We start from the raw sequence: 17,418 nt of genomic DNA, 5'->3' as shown, positions 1-17,418 counted from the left end.
ACAGAAAATTTTATACCACATTTGACTTAGGCCTATAACCAGTCCTTTATAAATCCATTGGTTAAACTGACTTTCATTAATTTGTTATTTTTACGGTTCGAGATCTTAAAACACTGCAGAAGTTTTTTTGTTTTGTTTTTTTCTAAAAAGGGAATTTTTTTAAGCTATATGTTTGCTGAGTAAGATACCTAGTCTATTGATTAATTTGCACTAGTCTAGGCATAGCTTTTCATTTTCAGTTATAACGTCATTCGTTGCCAGGTGACGCATTGGACACAGCCCAGAACGCTTGCGACGAAGTTTAGTGTTCACTGCTCAAAGACAAGCCTACCCCTAAAGTTTCCCAAGGGTCCCCCTGTCATCTTAAATACTGAGGTAAAAAAAAAAAAAAAAAAAAAATTTGAAACTAAAGTTGACATTTCTAATAAACCAATCAAGCCATGCAGCATAGAACCACCTACGTGTGAAGTTTGGCGTACTTATAACGTTATTCTGTATGTTGTTGCACTTATAATGTCAGAAGGCAACTTTTCCTTCTCTTTTAAACCACAGAAGCACGGAGGTTCCTACTGGAAACGAAGAAGCTGGTGTTTTGTAAGTGGCTGCTCGGAGCAGCAGTAATGAGGACATTCCAGTTCCACAGCCTGGGTGGAATTTGAATAGTACAGAGGAACCGCCTGACGCTCATTGGACGGCCACGACATAGTTCCAGGCTTCTTGTCTGTCACTCAAGACAGTGGTGCCACGTGATTGGCTGGCACTAAATAAGGCGGGGCGTTGGCTCGGGTATAAAACCATTCGGCTTGAAGGCAACTACAAATGATCGCTTGCTTTGTAAGGAAGGCAGATCATGTCCTCCAATGTTTCTCCACAGACCTGACTTAAACTTGTCTTCTCACACAAAACGTCTCCCACTGAGATAGCTCAGAGTGGGTCACAATAATGATTAACACAATGGAGTGCGTAGCAGACGCACAGAGCCTAATCTCAATTTCTCTTATGAAGATCCACAACTCCCGAACCCAGAGAGGGGGAATCAAGCTGCACAAGAACCTGCTGGTGTCTTATGTCCTAAGGAACGCCAGGCAGGTCTACATCAAGGAGAAGTACGCGGAGATCTACAGGATGCAACAGTACGAGGAGGTGATGACAGTCTGCAATGAGATACAAGAACTGAACCCACTCGAGCTGGACGCGGAGGACACAGAGGACGAGGACCTGACCAGGGCTGCGTGCTGTGGAGAGGACTTTCACAGAGGCAGCATCAAGGAGCCGGAGCCTGCGTACTACCGGAGCTGTTGTATGGAGGCTCCCCTTCCGTCTCCGTGTGACCAGCTCCCTGTCAACATCAACACGCACTGTAACAAAACAACTGTCCTGGACCTGGACACGCACGTTGTGACCACTGTGGATAACGGCTTCATCCATCAGGACTGTTGCTGCGACGCGTTCCAGTGTGCGCAAAGCGCACAGTCTCCTGCTAAAAAGAGGAAGATGGACTTCGGGTACTGTGCGTCTGATTTAGATGAACTGCAAGACTTTGCTACATCTAGAAAGAGACTGAAGCGAGAAGACTGTGTATACTCGTGCCAGGACTTCACAGACACTTCTAACATCTCCAATTTGATATCCATCTTTGGATCGGGGTTTTCTGGGCTGCTAAGCAGACAAGCGGACTTGGAGCAGATCTGTAGCAAGCAAGCACTGGCTGGTCTAGGCGCATGGACTCGGGCGATAGTGGCATTTTGATCACTTTACAGTTGTGGGGACCTGGTTCAGTTGTAACACTCCACTCATTCGTACAACGTGAAAACAACAGCCTTAAGGTTGCTGATGCCATTAAAGTAGGCTACACCATTATAGCTGCTACTACGTCGAAGTAGCCAAAAAAGGTGTTTTGTTGCCCGCCAGAATTTGTGCAGCTATTACGGAAAGCGCAATGAGAACATTCGTGAAATAAAAACACAATGTTATTCAAGTATTACACGACAGCTGAACAACGAACAGCATTTTGGTTCGTAGTAGCACATGTCACCGGGTTAATTGTTACGCACAAATCTGTCATGGGTTGGGTCCACGACTGAAAGACCAAGCACTTGTCAATAGAGTAACTGGCCTATTTGTTTTCACATATTCACATTTTCAGTAGACAAGAGTTACCATTAATCTATTAGGGTCTTGTCTCATCTGTGTTCCATTTTGTATTCAGGTTATGTGACATCACTCTTAATCATTTCTCACCAATGGAGGACGTGGGGCGTTACAACTGAACCTCTTTCTAACTTTAAATCAGAATTACTTTATTTTTGCAGAATATATTTAAAAACAAACCGTCTAATGACAATGGTCTGTGATATGTGGAGATCTCCTGTTTACATGTAGGCCGAATACACTTAATGGAGATGGAGAGGATGGAAAAGTTGCCTTAATATTAATGCACACTACAGCTAGCTATTGTCATGAATTGAAAGTACAATGAAAGTGACTGAATGTCTCGTTTGCTCCTGTTCCTTCGGGGTATTGCACATTCAAAACTGTTGTTCTGTGAAACCTGTCCCTGCTAAAAAAAAAAAAAAAAAAAAAAAAAAACTGAAAAAAAGAAAAAAACACACACACACACACACAAACAAACTTTGTAGGTTCACTGTCCTCATTGAATCAGTGCCGTTCTGTTCATGTATTTGTCACTATGCCTCCCCCCAGTGTTCACTCTCTCAAACGCTCAACACTACTTTAGAACTCCAACCTGTCCTGTTTTTTTTTTTTTTTTTGAAATTGTCCTTTTGTTTTAAAAAGGAAATCTCATTATTTAGCCATACTCTAAAGAGATCCATGCATTAGCTTTATGAGCACTATGTGTACCAAAATAAAGAGAGTATTCAGCCATTCTCTATATTCTTGTTATTCATGTATTTTTGTGCCCAACAAATTGTATATCACCGGGTAAAACTGTTGCTGAGAAATATTTGTTAAAAATTTATAATCTTAATAAAAAAAAAAAGAAAAGAAAAGAAAAAAGGTTTTTGTTCATCATTTAAGAGTTAACAGTGATACAGTTTTCATTTTGGGTGAATTTCAGCAAATTTATGATGATAAAAGTAGACTGCAGATAAATAATTTTGTTTATGCAGTTGTTGTTTCAACAATGTACAGCTGAAATACAATACTCTTCTTAGACCATATAAAGGAGAGAACCACTAATTATTCACTTATTTTATTTGGTATTTTAAAGCATACTGGATACTATTATATAGAAGTTTATCAATAAGAAACATACACATGTGTTATAGACTATTGGTGTGTAATATTTTACATTAAACCATTTATGCATAAGTTCTGTGTTAATGTAAATGAGGTAAGCCTGTTTATCAATGGGCCTTGCAGTGAATGAGGAGCTCTGTTTTGATTTTCCGCCTCTCCACATGCTCACATCTCCTCCCCCAAACTACAGTAGTGTTATCTCTGCTCTGTGCCACTTGGTGGTGTTCTTTAAAATCAATGAATGAAGATATGTGTGCAGAGTGGAGGCACCTCGTGCTGACCATCCTCTCTCTGTTTGCCTCATTCTGCTCTGACACAGTATACATTGCATCTATCAGCTACAGCAGCACTCCTCACTGTTGCAGCACATAGCACAAGGTGCACAACAGGCAATGCCACTAGATTATTCTCAGGTGTTCTATAATAAAACATATTTTTGCTTTGAAACAGTGACTCCACCAGGACAGAAACAGTACAGCCTCCACAGACACAAGGTGTGAACAATAGGTGGATTCATGGTGAATACACAGCTCCTCCATCTGGACTGAGAAAGACTGACACCCAATAAAAAGCCAAGTACAGAGGAATAGTTTCTTCTGTATATCACACACAGAATTGGTAATATTAAAAAGGAAAATGTTACACTGACAACTCTGAATATTACAGTATAATAAAGAAGTAAATTCAATTATGATGTATTCATACATTGAATTGATATGGAAAATCTTCAATAAATTATATTTTAAACATAAAAAATATTGCCTACTTTCATTTTATAATTTTTATTTATGGAAACAAAATGTAATTAATGGGTGCATTATTAATGAAGTAAAATAGAAATAAAATAGAGATGTATTATTTTGTATGTGTGCACTCAGGAGAGTGTATTTTAAAGATTCTCTGGAAATATACAGTTGTTACAAAAACGGACTGACTGTCTGTGAAGGGGCAAGTGAGGCACTGGACTACAGAGGCCATGATACAAACTTAACTTTACACTTTCTCAAGGCATTTGTTTCATGTTGACCCACCTGATTCTGTGTAAAGGACAATGCCAGGTGGTTGTGTTGGGGCAGAGCTGGAGGGGGCCGGGGGGGTCAGGCGGGATGGGGGATGGAGGCGTGCTTTGTCAGAAGCAGCTTGATGTGTGGGGGGTTGCAGCAGCAGAAGGAGGGGGGCTCAGCACATGTGACAGTATGAAGTCTGTGAGGGGGGAGCAGGGAGACCACAGGGAATAGGTGCTGTGTGGTTTGGGGAGGGGGTAGTCGCGTTGTTGCAGCAGAGAGCACACAGGTCAGCCAGGTTGTCGAAGAGGTCTGGGGTGGGGAGGGGGCTGCCCAAGTCCAGGGACAGACTCCAGCAGCATGGGTTAGTATCAGGACAAAGGCCTTCTGGCTGTAATAAAAAGTTAGGCCCTTTCCATTTACACAATGTGAGTGTTTGGCATATAAACCTATATAAACATGCTCTGGGGGGGGGTTGTTTCAAAAATTTATAGATAATTACATTTCAATTGAAATGTCAGATTTTTCAGGTGGAGCTAAGATCACATGGTCTTTCTAGCAGAGAGTCCACAGCCAATGCATCACATGAAGTGTTGTATGAGGCTGTAGTGCCAAGGTCTGACTGTAGTCTTTGTTAATGGATGACTACGATTCATCACCAGGGGGCTCAGAGCCAGGAATTTTCCAAAACAAATACATTTTAGATCAAACCAGTAAAGTGTGCTCTGTGTGAACCACTGATGTGTGCAAGGAACCCTGATCAATGATCTACTCAACTTGTCAATTGCTTGAACAAAAAAGTATTCTTCAGTGAGGTTTGCATCAACAACTTCATCTAAGTTGTTCATAAAATTCCTTAATATTCAAATTTAATGTTACAGAGTATAATCCACTCTCCACATGTTGAGATACTGCCGTTTCCAGAGAGCCCAGTCATCTATAAGGGCAGAACTAGGTCACCATCTTATTTTTCAGATATGCGACAGAATGAGACGCTCATTTGCATAGAATAGTAAAAATAAATGAGGTCAGTCCTTTACAGTAAGACTGAGCAATAACTAGGCCTATGTTTTATAATAACAGTTTGTCTTTTAAAATATATATTTTGTCTGTGAACTTCAAATTCTAATGTAGGCCAGTAATAGAAAAAGAGAATTATGGTTAATACAAGATTTATCCTAATCCTTGTCAGGGATGGAAGTTTTTTAGTTGGTAAAAATGGTAAATGGTCACATTTTTCTATAGCGCTTTTCCACCTTCAAGGCACTCAAAGCGCTTTAGTTAATACCAAAATGTTTCCTGTTATGACCCATTAGTTCGATAGATAGCTAGATAGATAGATGATACTGTATTATCCAGAAGGAAATTCATTTTTTAGGCAGAAACAATACATAATAATAATAACATTATTCATATTTGCCTATGACAATGTGAAGATAAAAAAAAATCATGTATATTGGTTGATATTGATCATTTAAGCACCGATACACTGCCCATCCCTGATTCTTGCATTACAAATGTACTCAAAGTGTATCTTTTTGAAGTGTATGTCTAAAATTATGTTTGTGAGTTGCTTTGAGCCTGCAGCTGCATCCTATTTGAGCAACTGCCTTCACTGAAGTCACGAGACCAAACACGTCCTCACACGTCTACACCGATCCTCCATGCCTCACATTCCTCTGAGTTAGGTAAAGAACCTCCATTTGTTTCATTTGGTGGCTATATTTTTTTCCGAAAACAAGACAAGACTCCAAATAAACTACAGTCTACTATAACTATATATATATATATATATATATATATATATATATATATATATATATATATATATATATATAACTGTAGTGTTCTACCTTAAAAGTTAGTTTATTCCAACAATACATCACAACTCGGCATTGTAACTTTGTATTTATTAGCTGCATTTTCACAACGCCAATCCAAGAGGCAGGTCACTTCTGATACGTACACATAAACATCTAGTCAGACTGCTTTATATGACTATGGTGGCAGTTTACTGTTCACAAAGATCCAATGGAGGTGGCTGGAGCTACACTCAATGTCATGTTCTATCATTTACTTGTAGTTGTTGAACTCATGTTGCTATGTTACCAAAAATAAATCTTGTGTGTTTTAATGTAGTTGGTTCTATATAGAAAGATCAGTCCAGTGGATACAGCACTTGAGCACTGCCACAGTTGCTTATAGACTGCTGTGCCTTCTTCCACCACTCCTGGCAGTGTGCTCAATGTAGGGGGATTTCCACCTCTATCATTAAACTGAGGGACTGTTGCACATTGTTTCAGTGGCGCAGGCACTACATGACTGGGATTTCCCCTCCTCTGTAATGACATTTGTTTGAATCTTTGTCCACTTGAAGGAGTAAAGAGTATAAGGTATCCTGGCTTATGTAATATTTAATATTATTTGCCTTCATCTGCAATCCATTTGTAGAACCAATTGTTCTGCCCAAAGCAACAACTTTCTACACATACAATTTAGCAGTAAATTCAGTTAGCTGTTAGCTAGCAAAAGCCTAAAGATAGGCTTTGACCGTTACATTAAACTGCAAAAAAATATACTTTTTTTTTTGAATTACAATACATTTATTAAATTAATTATTATTTGCAGGTATGCAAACACAATTTTTCCCAAGCAAAAAGAAGCATACTCTAGCAGAAGATAAATGACTGGGGATACATTTAGGTATGTTTCTGTTGTACCTGTAGGATTGTTTTCATTTACCAGCAGTTATTTATGAAACTCTAAAACATGAGACCATGTATGTGCTATTATTGAGGCTCTCAAATTATGTGTTATGTACATAAAAATGTATTCTCCGCATTTATACCATAGCACATCACATTGTGAAAAACAAAACAAACCAAATACATATCAAAACAAATATTGACCATATTTAAAACAACTGCTTATCTTTTATTTTAGATTTGACTGTTTACATATGTAGGAATAAATGAAAGCAAAATATGAAAATGCTGTGAAATAAAGGAGATCTGTTTTACTGTGGGCGGCTTACATGCATGTCTGAGCCAGTGTTAGCACATGTCCTATTAAATAAACTTGGTATTACTACTCTTTTTACATGTATGGGAAAAATCCAAAATATTATTTTAAGCTTGTAGTGATTTTGGTCATATATAATCATGGCATTCTGACACTGAGTCAAGGCTTCACAGGCTGGATGGAGAGCAGGCTACCGAATTTGAAATGCTGAATCACAGGGAACTTCTCCAGACACTAAGAAACAAACAGAAATAAGATAATTAATTATAAATTAGTATTAAAGTTTTTTTTTTGTTTTACTACTAGTTTCAATAACTTAATAACTTAACCAACCTACATCATTTGGGGCATGTGCAAAGTGGTTGCACATGAACCAGACACAGGGCTTTATATGTACAAAAACGGACAGAGTTTCGGAGTGGGGGCCAGGAGCTGTGGGTGGCGGTGGGGGTTGGGACGCCAAACATTGAAATTGAACTCTGATTCCCAGACTGTCTGCATGGTGACCCTATCAGTCACGATCATCTCGGTAGAACTAGGCTGAAAACAAAACACCTAGATGCAATACAACCAAGACAATTCCTCCCCTAATAACAGAACCGTTTTCTGCGCTCCACTCCACAGTCCGGGTTTAAACAAAACTCAAAAAGTCCAGGCTTTCTGGATGACTACACCTGTTTTCAATATACTTCTACACCAACACTAAAAAGCTACATACATTTTGCATTATTGTTAGTGCATACCATAAGTCTTCTATAGTGTACTGTTAATAGTTCCCAGTTCTTGGGTCTCAATCATATGTAGATAGCAACACTTATGTATCCATTACATCACTTTAAAATGAAATGAGAAAAAAAAAAAAAAAAAAACTAAAACAATTTAAAAAAAAAAAGGGTCATACTGTATGTTACACTAAATTGACTCTTGTGAGCTTTAATGTTGTTATCTGATCTAAATGAGAGTTTTTTTTTTGTTTTTGCATCATTGACATTCACACATTTGAGTAACCCTTTATTTTTTGTCTTCTACGTCTCCAAAGCTCATAATGGTCTGTTTCACTTTGTGATGTCATGAAGTGGTAGTTTTTAAATTACCAGCTACATTTTACCTTTTGTTCAGTAAAGATCTGCAATTATAGGGATGAAATAACCCAAATGATTCTAGTGAAGGTGTATGGCTTTAAAAACACAATGGAGCACTTCCTTACCACTTCCTTACTCACCACATGACATCACAAGGTGGAACAGGGTGTTTTCAATTTGAAAGAAGATGAAACAAAACACAGCTCCAGGTATCTTTGTGATGAGGAAAATAACGTAATACAGGCTATTTAAATCTACAAAGAATTTTGAATAAATTCAGAGTTGAAGTGTTTTCCCTTTCATGTAAAAGACTAAAATTAGATGGCAGCTGTTTTCCATAGGTCAGAACAAATTAGTATAGGTGCATATTATTACTTTGAATTACTTAATTTTGTTATATCGTTTGTGGCATGTATTTTTATATTGTTCATTTTAGACTTTTTTCCCCCATAGGCTTTATTAGACAGGAGAGTCTAATAAAGAGTCACATATTTATAGACAGGAGAATCTAAGGGCCTGATCCTGCCCCCAATCTTAGCACTACCGTAAATGTGGGGAGTGGAATTCAAAACAAAAGGTGTGCCGTGCCTGAATATCAGGTGGAGTCGAGCTGACTGAGGGCGTGGTCTGGTGCGTTTAGTGAATTCAGTGAAAAATAAACATAAATAAATAAATAAATAATCCATTCAAAAACAACATGTAACATGCTCAACATGCTCTTCTACTTTGAAATATATTAGGATGAAATGCTAAATGCTAAACATTCATAACATGTTCGTGTGCCGTCCGGGTGCCCTTCCGCAGCAGAGCACAGCCCCTCACAACTCAGGTGAGTTGCATGGGAGCAGACTGCTGGGACAGGTGGGAGCGGGTGCAATCAGGGGGAGAGCCGCGGCCAACGGGTCTGCTGCGGGATGGGGAGCGCAGGTGGATTGACACTGGTCTGCTGCGTAATGGGAGGCAAACGAATGCAGAGAAAACTATAAAAGGTTGATGTGGATGTGCGTTCATGGGCTTAGCAATGCGCATGTGTGAGAGGGGTGAGAGAGGAGTGTTCGGCCAGTTCTTTCACACACATCCAAAATTCTATATTCCTGGTGCCTCTACTGGTGCGTACTTGCATTGTGGGGCTCCTGAGCCACAGCGGTCACAGATTGGTCCAGATGCCATCACCATATATGTACCTGTATCATCCCACTCCAGCCTCCAGCTGCGAAGTACAGCCCAACCTGGACAAGCCCCCTCCTTAATGCTAGTGCTAGCTAAGACTGGGGGCAAGATTGGGCCCATAGTGTGAAAAAGTAAAGAGGGGGAGGAGACATTCAGCAAATGGTTGAAACAATGAGGTGACTCTACTCCTGAAATGGATAGCATAATATTGAAGACTGTCAAATGAGGCAAGAATAATTTGTAAGATAGTCTATGCGTACACATGTGCTGTATATACAGTCTATGATTGAATGTGTAAATGCTAATGCTAATCCTAAGGCCAAACCCTCATCAGCCTAGCCTGGGATCTAGAGTATACATTTCTCCAATCCTTAACAAAGGTGGGTGTTCAGATCGGGGTGATTGATAGGATTATCACGGACATGCATAGTCTGTCCATATCAAAACAAACATGGCAACTTACAAAGAAAAAATTTGTGAAAAACATCAGAGATTTCTGCAGAATCATGAGCAAAACACTAAAGAGGAAGGTTAGAGGAATTTGATGTTGTTCTAAGTGGATGATGACCAATGACCTTTGTTTCACATGTGTCACTAAAATAAAATTGCATGGCAAATCCAGAATGATCTCTGTGTATTGTTATATAGTATGATGAAAATCAGATTTTTTTTTTTGTCACATGTGAAACGACACTGCTCTTTGGCCACCTATCATCAAATAAAAAGTTCTCTCATCTTAGATTAACTGTTTATTTAGCAGAAATCCACAATATTTTTCAGTCTCCTGTGATAGTTTTTTGCTTTCTTTCCTCGTGAGAAGCCTTATTTGTTGTGATATGGACAGATCATGCATATCCCTGATTGGCTAATCTATCTGTCAATCAAAACTGATCTCAATGGTGACCAGACCCACATCTTCATAAAGTACTGAAGTAAAGTGTGTATTCTGGATCCTGGGCAAGAAATACACTAATCTGCACAGTAATGTCTGAATTTGTCTCAAGATGTGACAGAGGGAGTGATGATCAGACTATTCTCTCTGTTTAAAAAAAAAAAAAACAGAGATCATTCTGCACTTGTCAGGCAATTATCAGCCTTAACAAGCGAGCAATTTACATTAGCAATGGGTATAGCAATTCTAATCAATAAGTAACTTTAATAAAGAAACTGAAACATATAAAAAAGATGCTCTTTTGTCTGTATTTGCACAACTCAAGGAAGAGTGTTTTTTTCCTAGCAGATCAGTTGCGTATGACACAATCAGAACGGCTTGTGCAGTCAGCGAGGTGCAACAGTCATTTTAACATTACGTTCAAGTCAGAGCAAGTTTGTTCTCTAAACAGTCAATGTGAACTGAAACTTGTAAATGCACACAAGCTAACACACATACAAACTAACAAACATAAGTACATCTTTAAACTACAATTAACAGTTTGTGCCATGTTTAAATAATTTTAACCTAAATAAGGCACAAAAATGTTTATGGATATTTTAAAATAATATTTGTTTTTAAGTAGCTTGTTTGTTTTTTATCTGAGAGATGGGGAACTGAATACTGAGACACATAGGTCTAGAACTGTTGTGCTCCCTTTCTGTACGGCAAGACTCAGCCTGAACCTTGTGTGGGGCCAGCAAAGGGAGAGAGGAATGCAGAGCGCTGATGGTTGCTCCAGGCTCGGAGGAAGGTCGGGACACAGGGAGGGAGGATTTAATGAAGGGAACGGTGGAGGAGGCAGCGGGGGGAGGGAGAGGCAGACTGCTTGGCCCCTCAGCTCTTTGGGAAGACTTGCAGGCTGCTCTGGAAAACACAGGATGTGGGTATGCAGGCGGGGAGAACGGGCTTAGACGGCCCCCCAACCCCACCCCCAACCGCCCACACACACAATCTCATTCGCTCCATACCTCGCTTAACCCGTTCCAGTCTTTCTACCAGACTGTTCAGACGCTTGGCTCCAAATGTGCTTGGGTGCAGCATAACCTGATTTTTCACATTGCTTGTAAACCAGTTAGAGAGAGAAGAGTGAATGACATATCAAACACGACTTGGTATGTTAAATATGTTTGCTCAGAAGGTTCATGTTGGACTTTCAAACACAGAAGACAGAGCTGCCACGGTTCCAAAAAGACAAACATCTCTGTAGCTAAACATTTATTTAAAGAAATATGTAAACGCAAATTTAAGGCTTGATACATTTGAACCAAATGAAACTTGCAACACATCAAATCCAAGATAGACAAAGTGGGAGTCAAGCAGGAGGTTCTGAAAGTAAACTACAGTTAACACAGTGAAAACGAAAGTAACTTTAGTCTCACTGTAGTGACTTTACTAGCCGTAATTAAGTGAAACTGCTTAGTCCCATTCAGAGTCTGTATTTATCAGAGTGAAACTAGGTGTGGAGACAAGAGCATCGCACAACACATAGATACAAGCTAATTATGAACAACAGCACGTAAAGAAACAATGAATAGAGTTGCCAAGTCTGTTACTTTACAGCAACGTTAAGCTTCTATTTTTGCTAAGTCATTAGCAAATTTTGAGACTCCTACATTGCGTTAAGAAAAACAGTAATTAATTACATATAAGCTGTTATTTGTTTTACAGTTATTTGTTTTATTTTAATAAAAATGTCATATTAAAATGACACAGAGTTAATGCTTGTTTCGCAGAGACATACAATTGTTATTTCTTTGTTGTCGTGTATTTTTGTGGGACTGGGGTCACATGTTTTGAGCTATTTTCAAAGGCTTGGCTGCTTGTTGCTCTCTGAAAATCTGGCAACCCAGCCCATGAGGGATTCGTTTCTAAGTGGTTCTTTAAAGAGGGGGTATAAGACTTCTATGAGATATTGATTGTTAGCACATATTATATTCAAATGACCATGTCACTTTTTATTGTTTTGAAAATGCTCTATTTGCTGAAAACAATATATGTTTAATAATAGTTTTGTTGCACTAAGTTACTCCCCCTTCAGGACAGTATCACAACACAATCAGCATGCATTCCTTTAATGAAAGTACTGCATAATGCATCATAATAGTGAAGTTGTAGTGTTTTGTTTTGTATCCTGCTGTTGTATATTTATGAAAAATGGCTGTGAGGGAGCATGGGTGACATAGACTTGTGGACGGAGCCCTGAACAGGTTGACACTGCTAAGTGTAAGAATGGTTCAAATAATGCCCGGGAAAGATTGCAAGCTTAATCAAATATTCATGGATTACATATAAAACTTCTGGCATGTTTTTAATGAGGGAACATTATTATAACATGGTAAGAAGCTCTAAAAAGTCAATTTTGCATAATACCCCTATTTTAAGGTGTAGTTATAAAGTTTTAATTGCAGATTTATGTTGTTTTTTTGTTATAAATTAACTAAATAAGTTATTCTTGACTGGAGTAATGAAAGTGTGTGGTGTGAAGAAGTACCTCAGCTTTGTACATTTTGATCAGGCCCTGGTTGACTTTGGACCAGGAGGGAACAGCACTGATGTTCCACAGTTGATTGGAGTGCTCTGCAAATGGACCCGTCTTCATCTATTCAGACAAACAAAATATTTTAAAAAGAAAACCAGAGTTAACAGTTAACATTATTGTTTTTGTTGGGATAATGGGCATTGGCCATAAAGTAACTTATTTTTTTCTACAAAAAGTAGTGGAAGCTGAGAAGCACTCTCCTCTACTACTGAGGTTTGAGCAGCCACGCGGGAATGTGAAAAATGCAGCTTTGTCTTCAGCTGCTGGTAACCAAGGATGTTTTCAAATCGTATAGTGTTGGGTATCCTTCTTGTCTTTAGTATTGTAGGGAGTTCATAACATTAAAAAACAAATGTAATGTATTAAGTATAATTAAAATTAGCTCCAGAATAAGACCACTTATTTCAGCTGTAATAAAAAAACCTAATGTATATATATATATATATATATATATATATATATATATATATATATATATATAATATATATAATATATATATATATATATATATATATATATATATAAAATTTGACAATTACTTCAATTATTTTTACTTAAAGATGTCCAAATGATCACAGAAAATTTTATGTTTTAGTGAACCATTCCATAGTACCAATATCACTGCACTTGGTGTTTGTCACTCTGAATTTCACCACTAGAAGTCACTAAATCTAGGTTTACATTTTGAATCTTATTCTGTTGTCATATTCTGTTGATATTTTACAATAAGGAAAATGGTTACCAAAAGAATTATTATATTGTGAGCTAGTGAGCTACAGTCTTCAAATTGTTTCCCTTGTGAATAAAGAAAGTTTGTCTAAGTCTAAAAAAGACAAAAAATATACAAGGCAACCATTTATAATTTTCACAGTATTCGCATAATACAAATGATAACATTTTTTGGCTTGGAGAGTGACTTTAAATAAGTGCAATATACAAGCACAAAAATAAAATCAGATAAACTTATGATAAAACATTATCATTACTTGTATCTCTTCGTGCTACTTTGTGAGGCCCAAACAAGTATCTTTGAAGCGCACAGACAGCATTGCAGACAAAATACATGTATAAATGTATGAATGTATGAATTGTGTTTTCCCACCATTTCTCCCAGGAGGCTAAGGAACCCAAAGCCAGACCCCGGGGCATCAATCTAACATCCCCCTCCTTTTTCCATGCACCCCCTCATGGTGCTCAGACACTTTCCAGGGCCTTGCATGAGAACACATGGGGGAAGGGCTTGAGAGAGTGGGGGGTGGAGACTGCCTGTATTCCCTGGAGGAAGGAGTGATTCACAGCAGCATGTGGGGAAGGAAGTGACTCATGTTGAGGACGGAGCGCGCACACAGGCGCACACAAGAGCTGCGTTATTTGTGATTAAAGAAAATAAAAATAACCTACATTTAAAGTGTCTGTAAGTGAAGGCTGAGTGAAAAAGTCAAAAGAGAGTTTATACCACAGCATAACTGCAATGTTTGCCATAAAAAAGGAAAAAAAAAAATCACCTGAAGTATGACTGCAGTTCAAGTAAAATGTACTGATGGGCTGAAAATATTCTGAGTCACTGTACTCAACATGTAAAACATATTAAATCTAAATTCCCAATTTAACAAGACCCATTCATCCTAAGTAACAAAATGAAAAGAGAATAACAAAGTTAACATATAATAAAAGGTCATCTTTGAACTGAATGAGGGAACAAGAAGGCTCTTCTTTAAAGGCCTTCATCCTAACACTACTTTTCATTTGTAGGGACATCACTTCACAGATGACAACTTGTTTAACAAGTAAACATGTGCAATAATCTGTGTATTGATACACCTTCTTCTTTCTGTAATGTAATAATTTCAACCCTAATTTGTGATCATTCATTTTTTCTTATCAACCCTTAACTCTTATATCAATATTTTAATGTAAATCTTTACACTAAATAAATATTTGGTAGATTCCCATTCTAAATGTATTATAATTGTAATAGTAATTGTATACCAAGAATAGTAAGATGACCAGACTCCATTGGCTACAGAAGCAGCATCCTTTCGTGACCAGAAGAGGGAGGAGAAAGCCTCTGACGAAGAAGGAGGAAAAGGATGTAGATTTTAAACCACCGCCCTCCTCTCTGTCCCTGCCCTCCTGTTCCTCTACAAACAAAGCACACAGTTCCTGCTCTGGCCCTGTCCCAAAGCAGGCTCCCATCTGCCTTCCCTCCGTTTTCCTTTTCCTCCTTACTGGACAAAACCTCATACAGCTGTGGCCCAGTTCAACATTTAAACAGCTATGCATCTGTCTGCCACTCAAACAAAGGTTCTGGACACTTTTAAATAAATGAGTTTGCGTTGTCCAACAATCATAATACACCTATTTCTCAACATTGCTTTTAGGTAAAAAGCATTTACAATAAAGATTATTCATTTCTCAAAAAGTCTTATTTTTCATTAGTAAACTTTAATATGACATTCTGTGTGTGTTTTTTGTACCTCATTTATGAATTTGATGCACTCTAAAAACATGTAGTCCTGGTGATTATCATTGACGACCTTCTTGTCAATAAAGTGCCGTGGCTCCAGAGTTGGATGATCTAAAAAAAATACATGTATAATCAGATGCACAACAGGCCAAACATTTTATTGGCCGTACCCATGTTAAGAATAAAATAAGAAAATGAAAACATACTAATGTTTATACTAATGTTTATTTTAATTACCTATAAACTGAGAGCTCCCCCATATAAAAGGCAGAAACTGAAAATCATCCAGGCCCCAAACTCCTTGACTCCCAGCTGGCTCCATTCTGTACGTTTTCTGCAGTTTTCTCATAACCTGCAAATACCTCCAAAATACATACCATACACAAGTTTAAACTACTACTAAGGTATTCATGACAGTGAAATATTTGTAATTAAGCACATAGTAAAATAAAAATGATAAAGTTGCATATTAAATAAGGTGTATAACTTACCTGTCAAAAACCTTAAAAACTATGGCTAGTCGATCGTCTACTTGAAGAGCTCCAACTTTACAAAGACAGCAAAGAAATGCAGCAAAAGCTGCTTCATGACCTGAAGAAACCAATAAACAAGCTGTTACAAAAGGTTACATTTGTTCTGATCAATTTTCAATTTTCAATTTCAATAAAAAATATTTTATGTAATTAGCAGTAGAGCCAATCTATTGCGTTAAACGTAAAAGTGAACAGACAGAGCAGATAGGAAGCATTACAGCGCCTTCTAGTGGCTAAACTAAATAGTGCTTAAATTGTAAACCAGTAAAACAAAGACTAAGGACAAAGAAAGGATGACCTGTTCCATAGTCTATCCTGGTTTGGTTCCCAACAGACTCTTTCAAGTAAACGGCTATTTCTGGGGCTGCAGCCTGTTTGTCTGCAGGGAGCACAGCAGCAACCAGTGCCTCTGCATTCTGAAATAAAGAGCAAAGTACTTAATCTGACTGTTACTGGAGCTGATAAATGTAGTTGAAATATAAATATAGTTGTAAAAAATTGGTATTGTTTTAATCACCTTGTCTAGTTTGGCATACCAGGTCCTGAAGGCCTGATTACCAAATCTTGATGGTTGATCAATAGGAGGAGTTTCATCAATCCATCTGTCCAGAGTATCCAACAGTCCAAGGAGCTTCTCCACGGTCTGCCACAAATAAACAATGACCCCAGTTGGGTTTAAAAACATCATTACTGTATTTCAATTAGTAACAATTCTCATCAATCCTAAATGTGCAATAAAAAATCTAAGTAGAGGTAGGAAATGTTAAAAAAAGCATATTATTAATATTGTTGTTTAGGAGATTTACAAAATAAGAATATTATTTACAGGCATATTTTAGCACACTTCAGATGGCTTACATTACAACTTACCTGCGATATTGTATATTCACATGTGAGTTTCTTTCCCTTCACACCTTCATTCAAGGTTAAAACAAAGCCGATATAGTCAGCATATGCCTAAAAAGAACAAACATGAAATATGATCCTTTATTTGTCCACATTTGAGGTTTTCTTGTGTCATTCACTAGCTCATGTTTGTATGCTAAACTTGATCTCACACCTACTTTTTTACATATTTTTATGTCACTATTTTTAAGTCACTTAAGTGCATGTTAATGAACATGCATGAAAGAAAACACATCGGATTGTAGTTATGAGGAAATTTCCATCCATTGTCCTCCATTCACTCTCAGAAATATACACTCATTAACAGAAACATGTACTTGATCTGGAGGCAAGGTACACAACAACAGTATCCACGAATAGAAACAGGCATAAATCAGAACTTTGATGGAACCAGTAAGCTACTTCTACCCGCAATATCAATATTATTTAAAGAACATCTTTTCTTAAAATATGGTTATTAGAAATTATTAACAATTATATTTTAGATTTGAAGTGAACTC

At 37.8% G+C, this 17,418-nt stretch overlaps 2 protein-coding genes across 2 annotated transcripts in view; one reads left to right on the top strand and one right to left on the bottom strand.

The window, feature by feature from the left end:
- The first annotated feature begins 815 nt into the window (after window positions 1-815).
- On the top strand, window positions 816-3,036 carry ier5l (immediate early response 5-like). The gene has a single exon (XM_020926546.2). It carries the CDS (start codon window positions 943-945, stop codon window positions 1,747-1,749), a length of 807 nt encoding a protein of 268 aa, XP_020782205.1. The 5' UTR covers window positions 816-942; the 3' UTR covers window positions 1,750-3,036.
- Window positions 3,037-7,445: 4,409 nt separating this feature from the next.
- Window positions 7,446-17,418, bottom strand: part of ptpa (protein phosphatase 2 phosphatase activator) — a 12,267-nt gene continuing 2,294 nt past the window's right edge. The window contains exons 2-9 of the mRNA XM_055154131.1: window positions 16,883-16,969; window positions 16,530-16,655; window positions 16,311-16,428; window positions 15,971-16,070; window positions 15,717-15,841; window positions 15,490-15,590; window positions 12,964-13,071; window positions 7,446-7,520 (exon numbers count right to left, since the gene is read on the bottom strand). Coding sequence (XP_055010106.1) covers window positions 7,446-7,520; window positions 12,964-13,071; window positions 15,490-15,590; window positions 15,717-15,841; window positions 15,971-16,070; window positions 16,311-16,428; window positions 16,530-16,655; window positions 16,883-16,969 — 840 coding nt within the window. The remainder of the gene's footprint in view (window positions 7,521-12,963; window positions 13,072-15,489; window positions 15,591-15,716; window positions 15,842-15,970; window positions 16,071-16,310; window positions 16,429-16,529; window positions 16,656-16,882; window positions 16,970-17,418) is intronic.

Source organism: Boleophthalmus pectinirostris, unplaced genomic scaffold (genome assembly GCF_026225935.1).
Source record: "Boleophthalmus pectinirostris isolate CB_2022bp ecotype Guang Dong unplaced genomic scaffold, ASM2622593v1 HiC_scaffold_18, whole genome shotgun sequence".
Lineage (NCBI taxonomy): Eukaryota > Metazoa > Chordata > Actinopteri > Gobiiformes > Gobiidae > Boleophthalmus > Boleophthalmus pectinirostris.
This window is presented reverse-complemented; position numbering and strand designations above follow the sequence as displayed.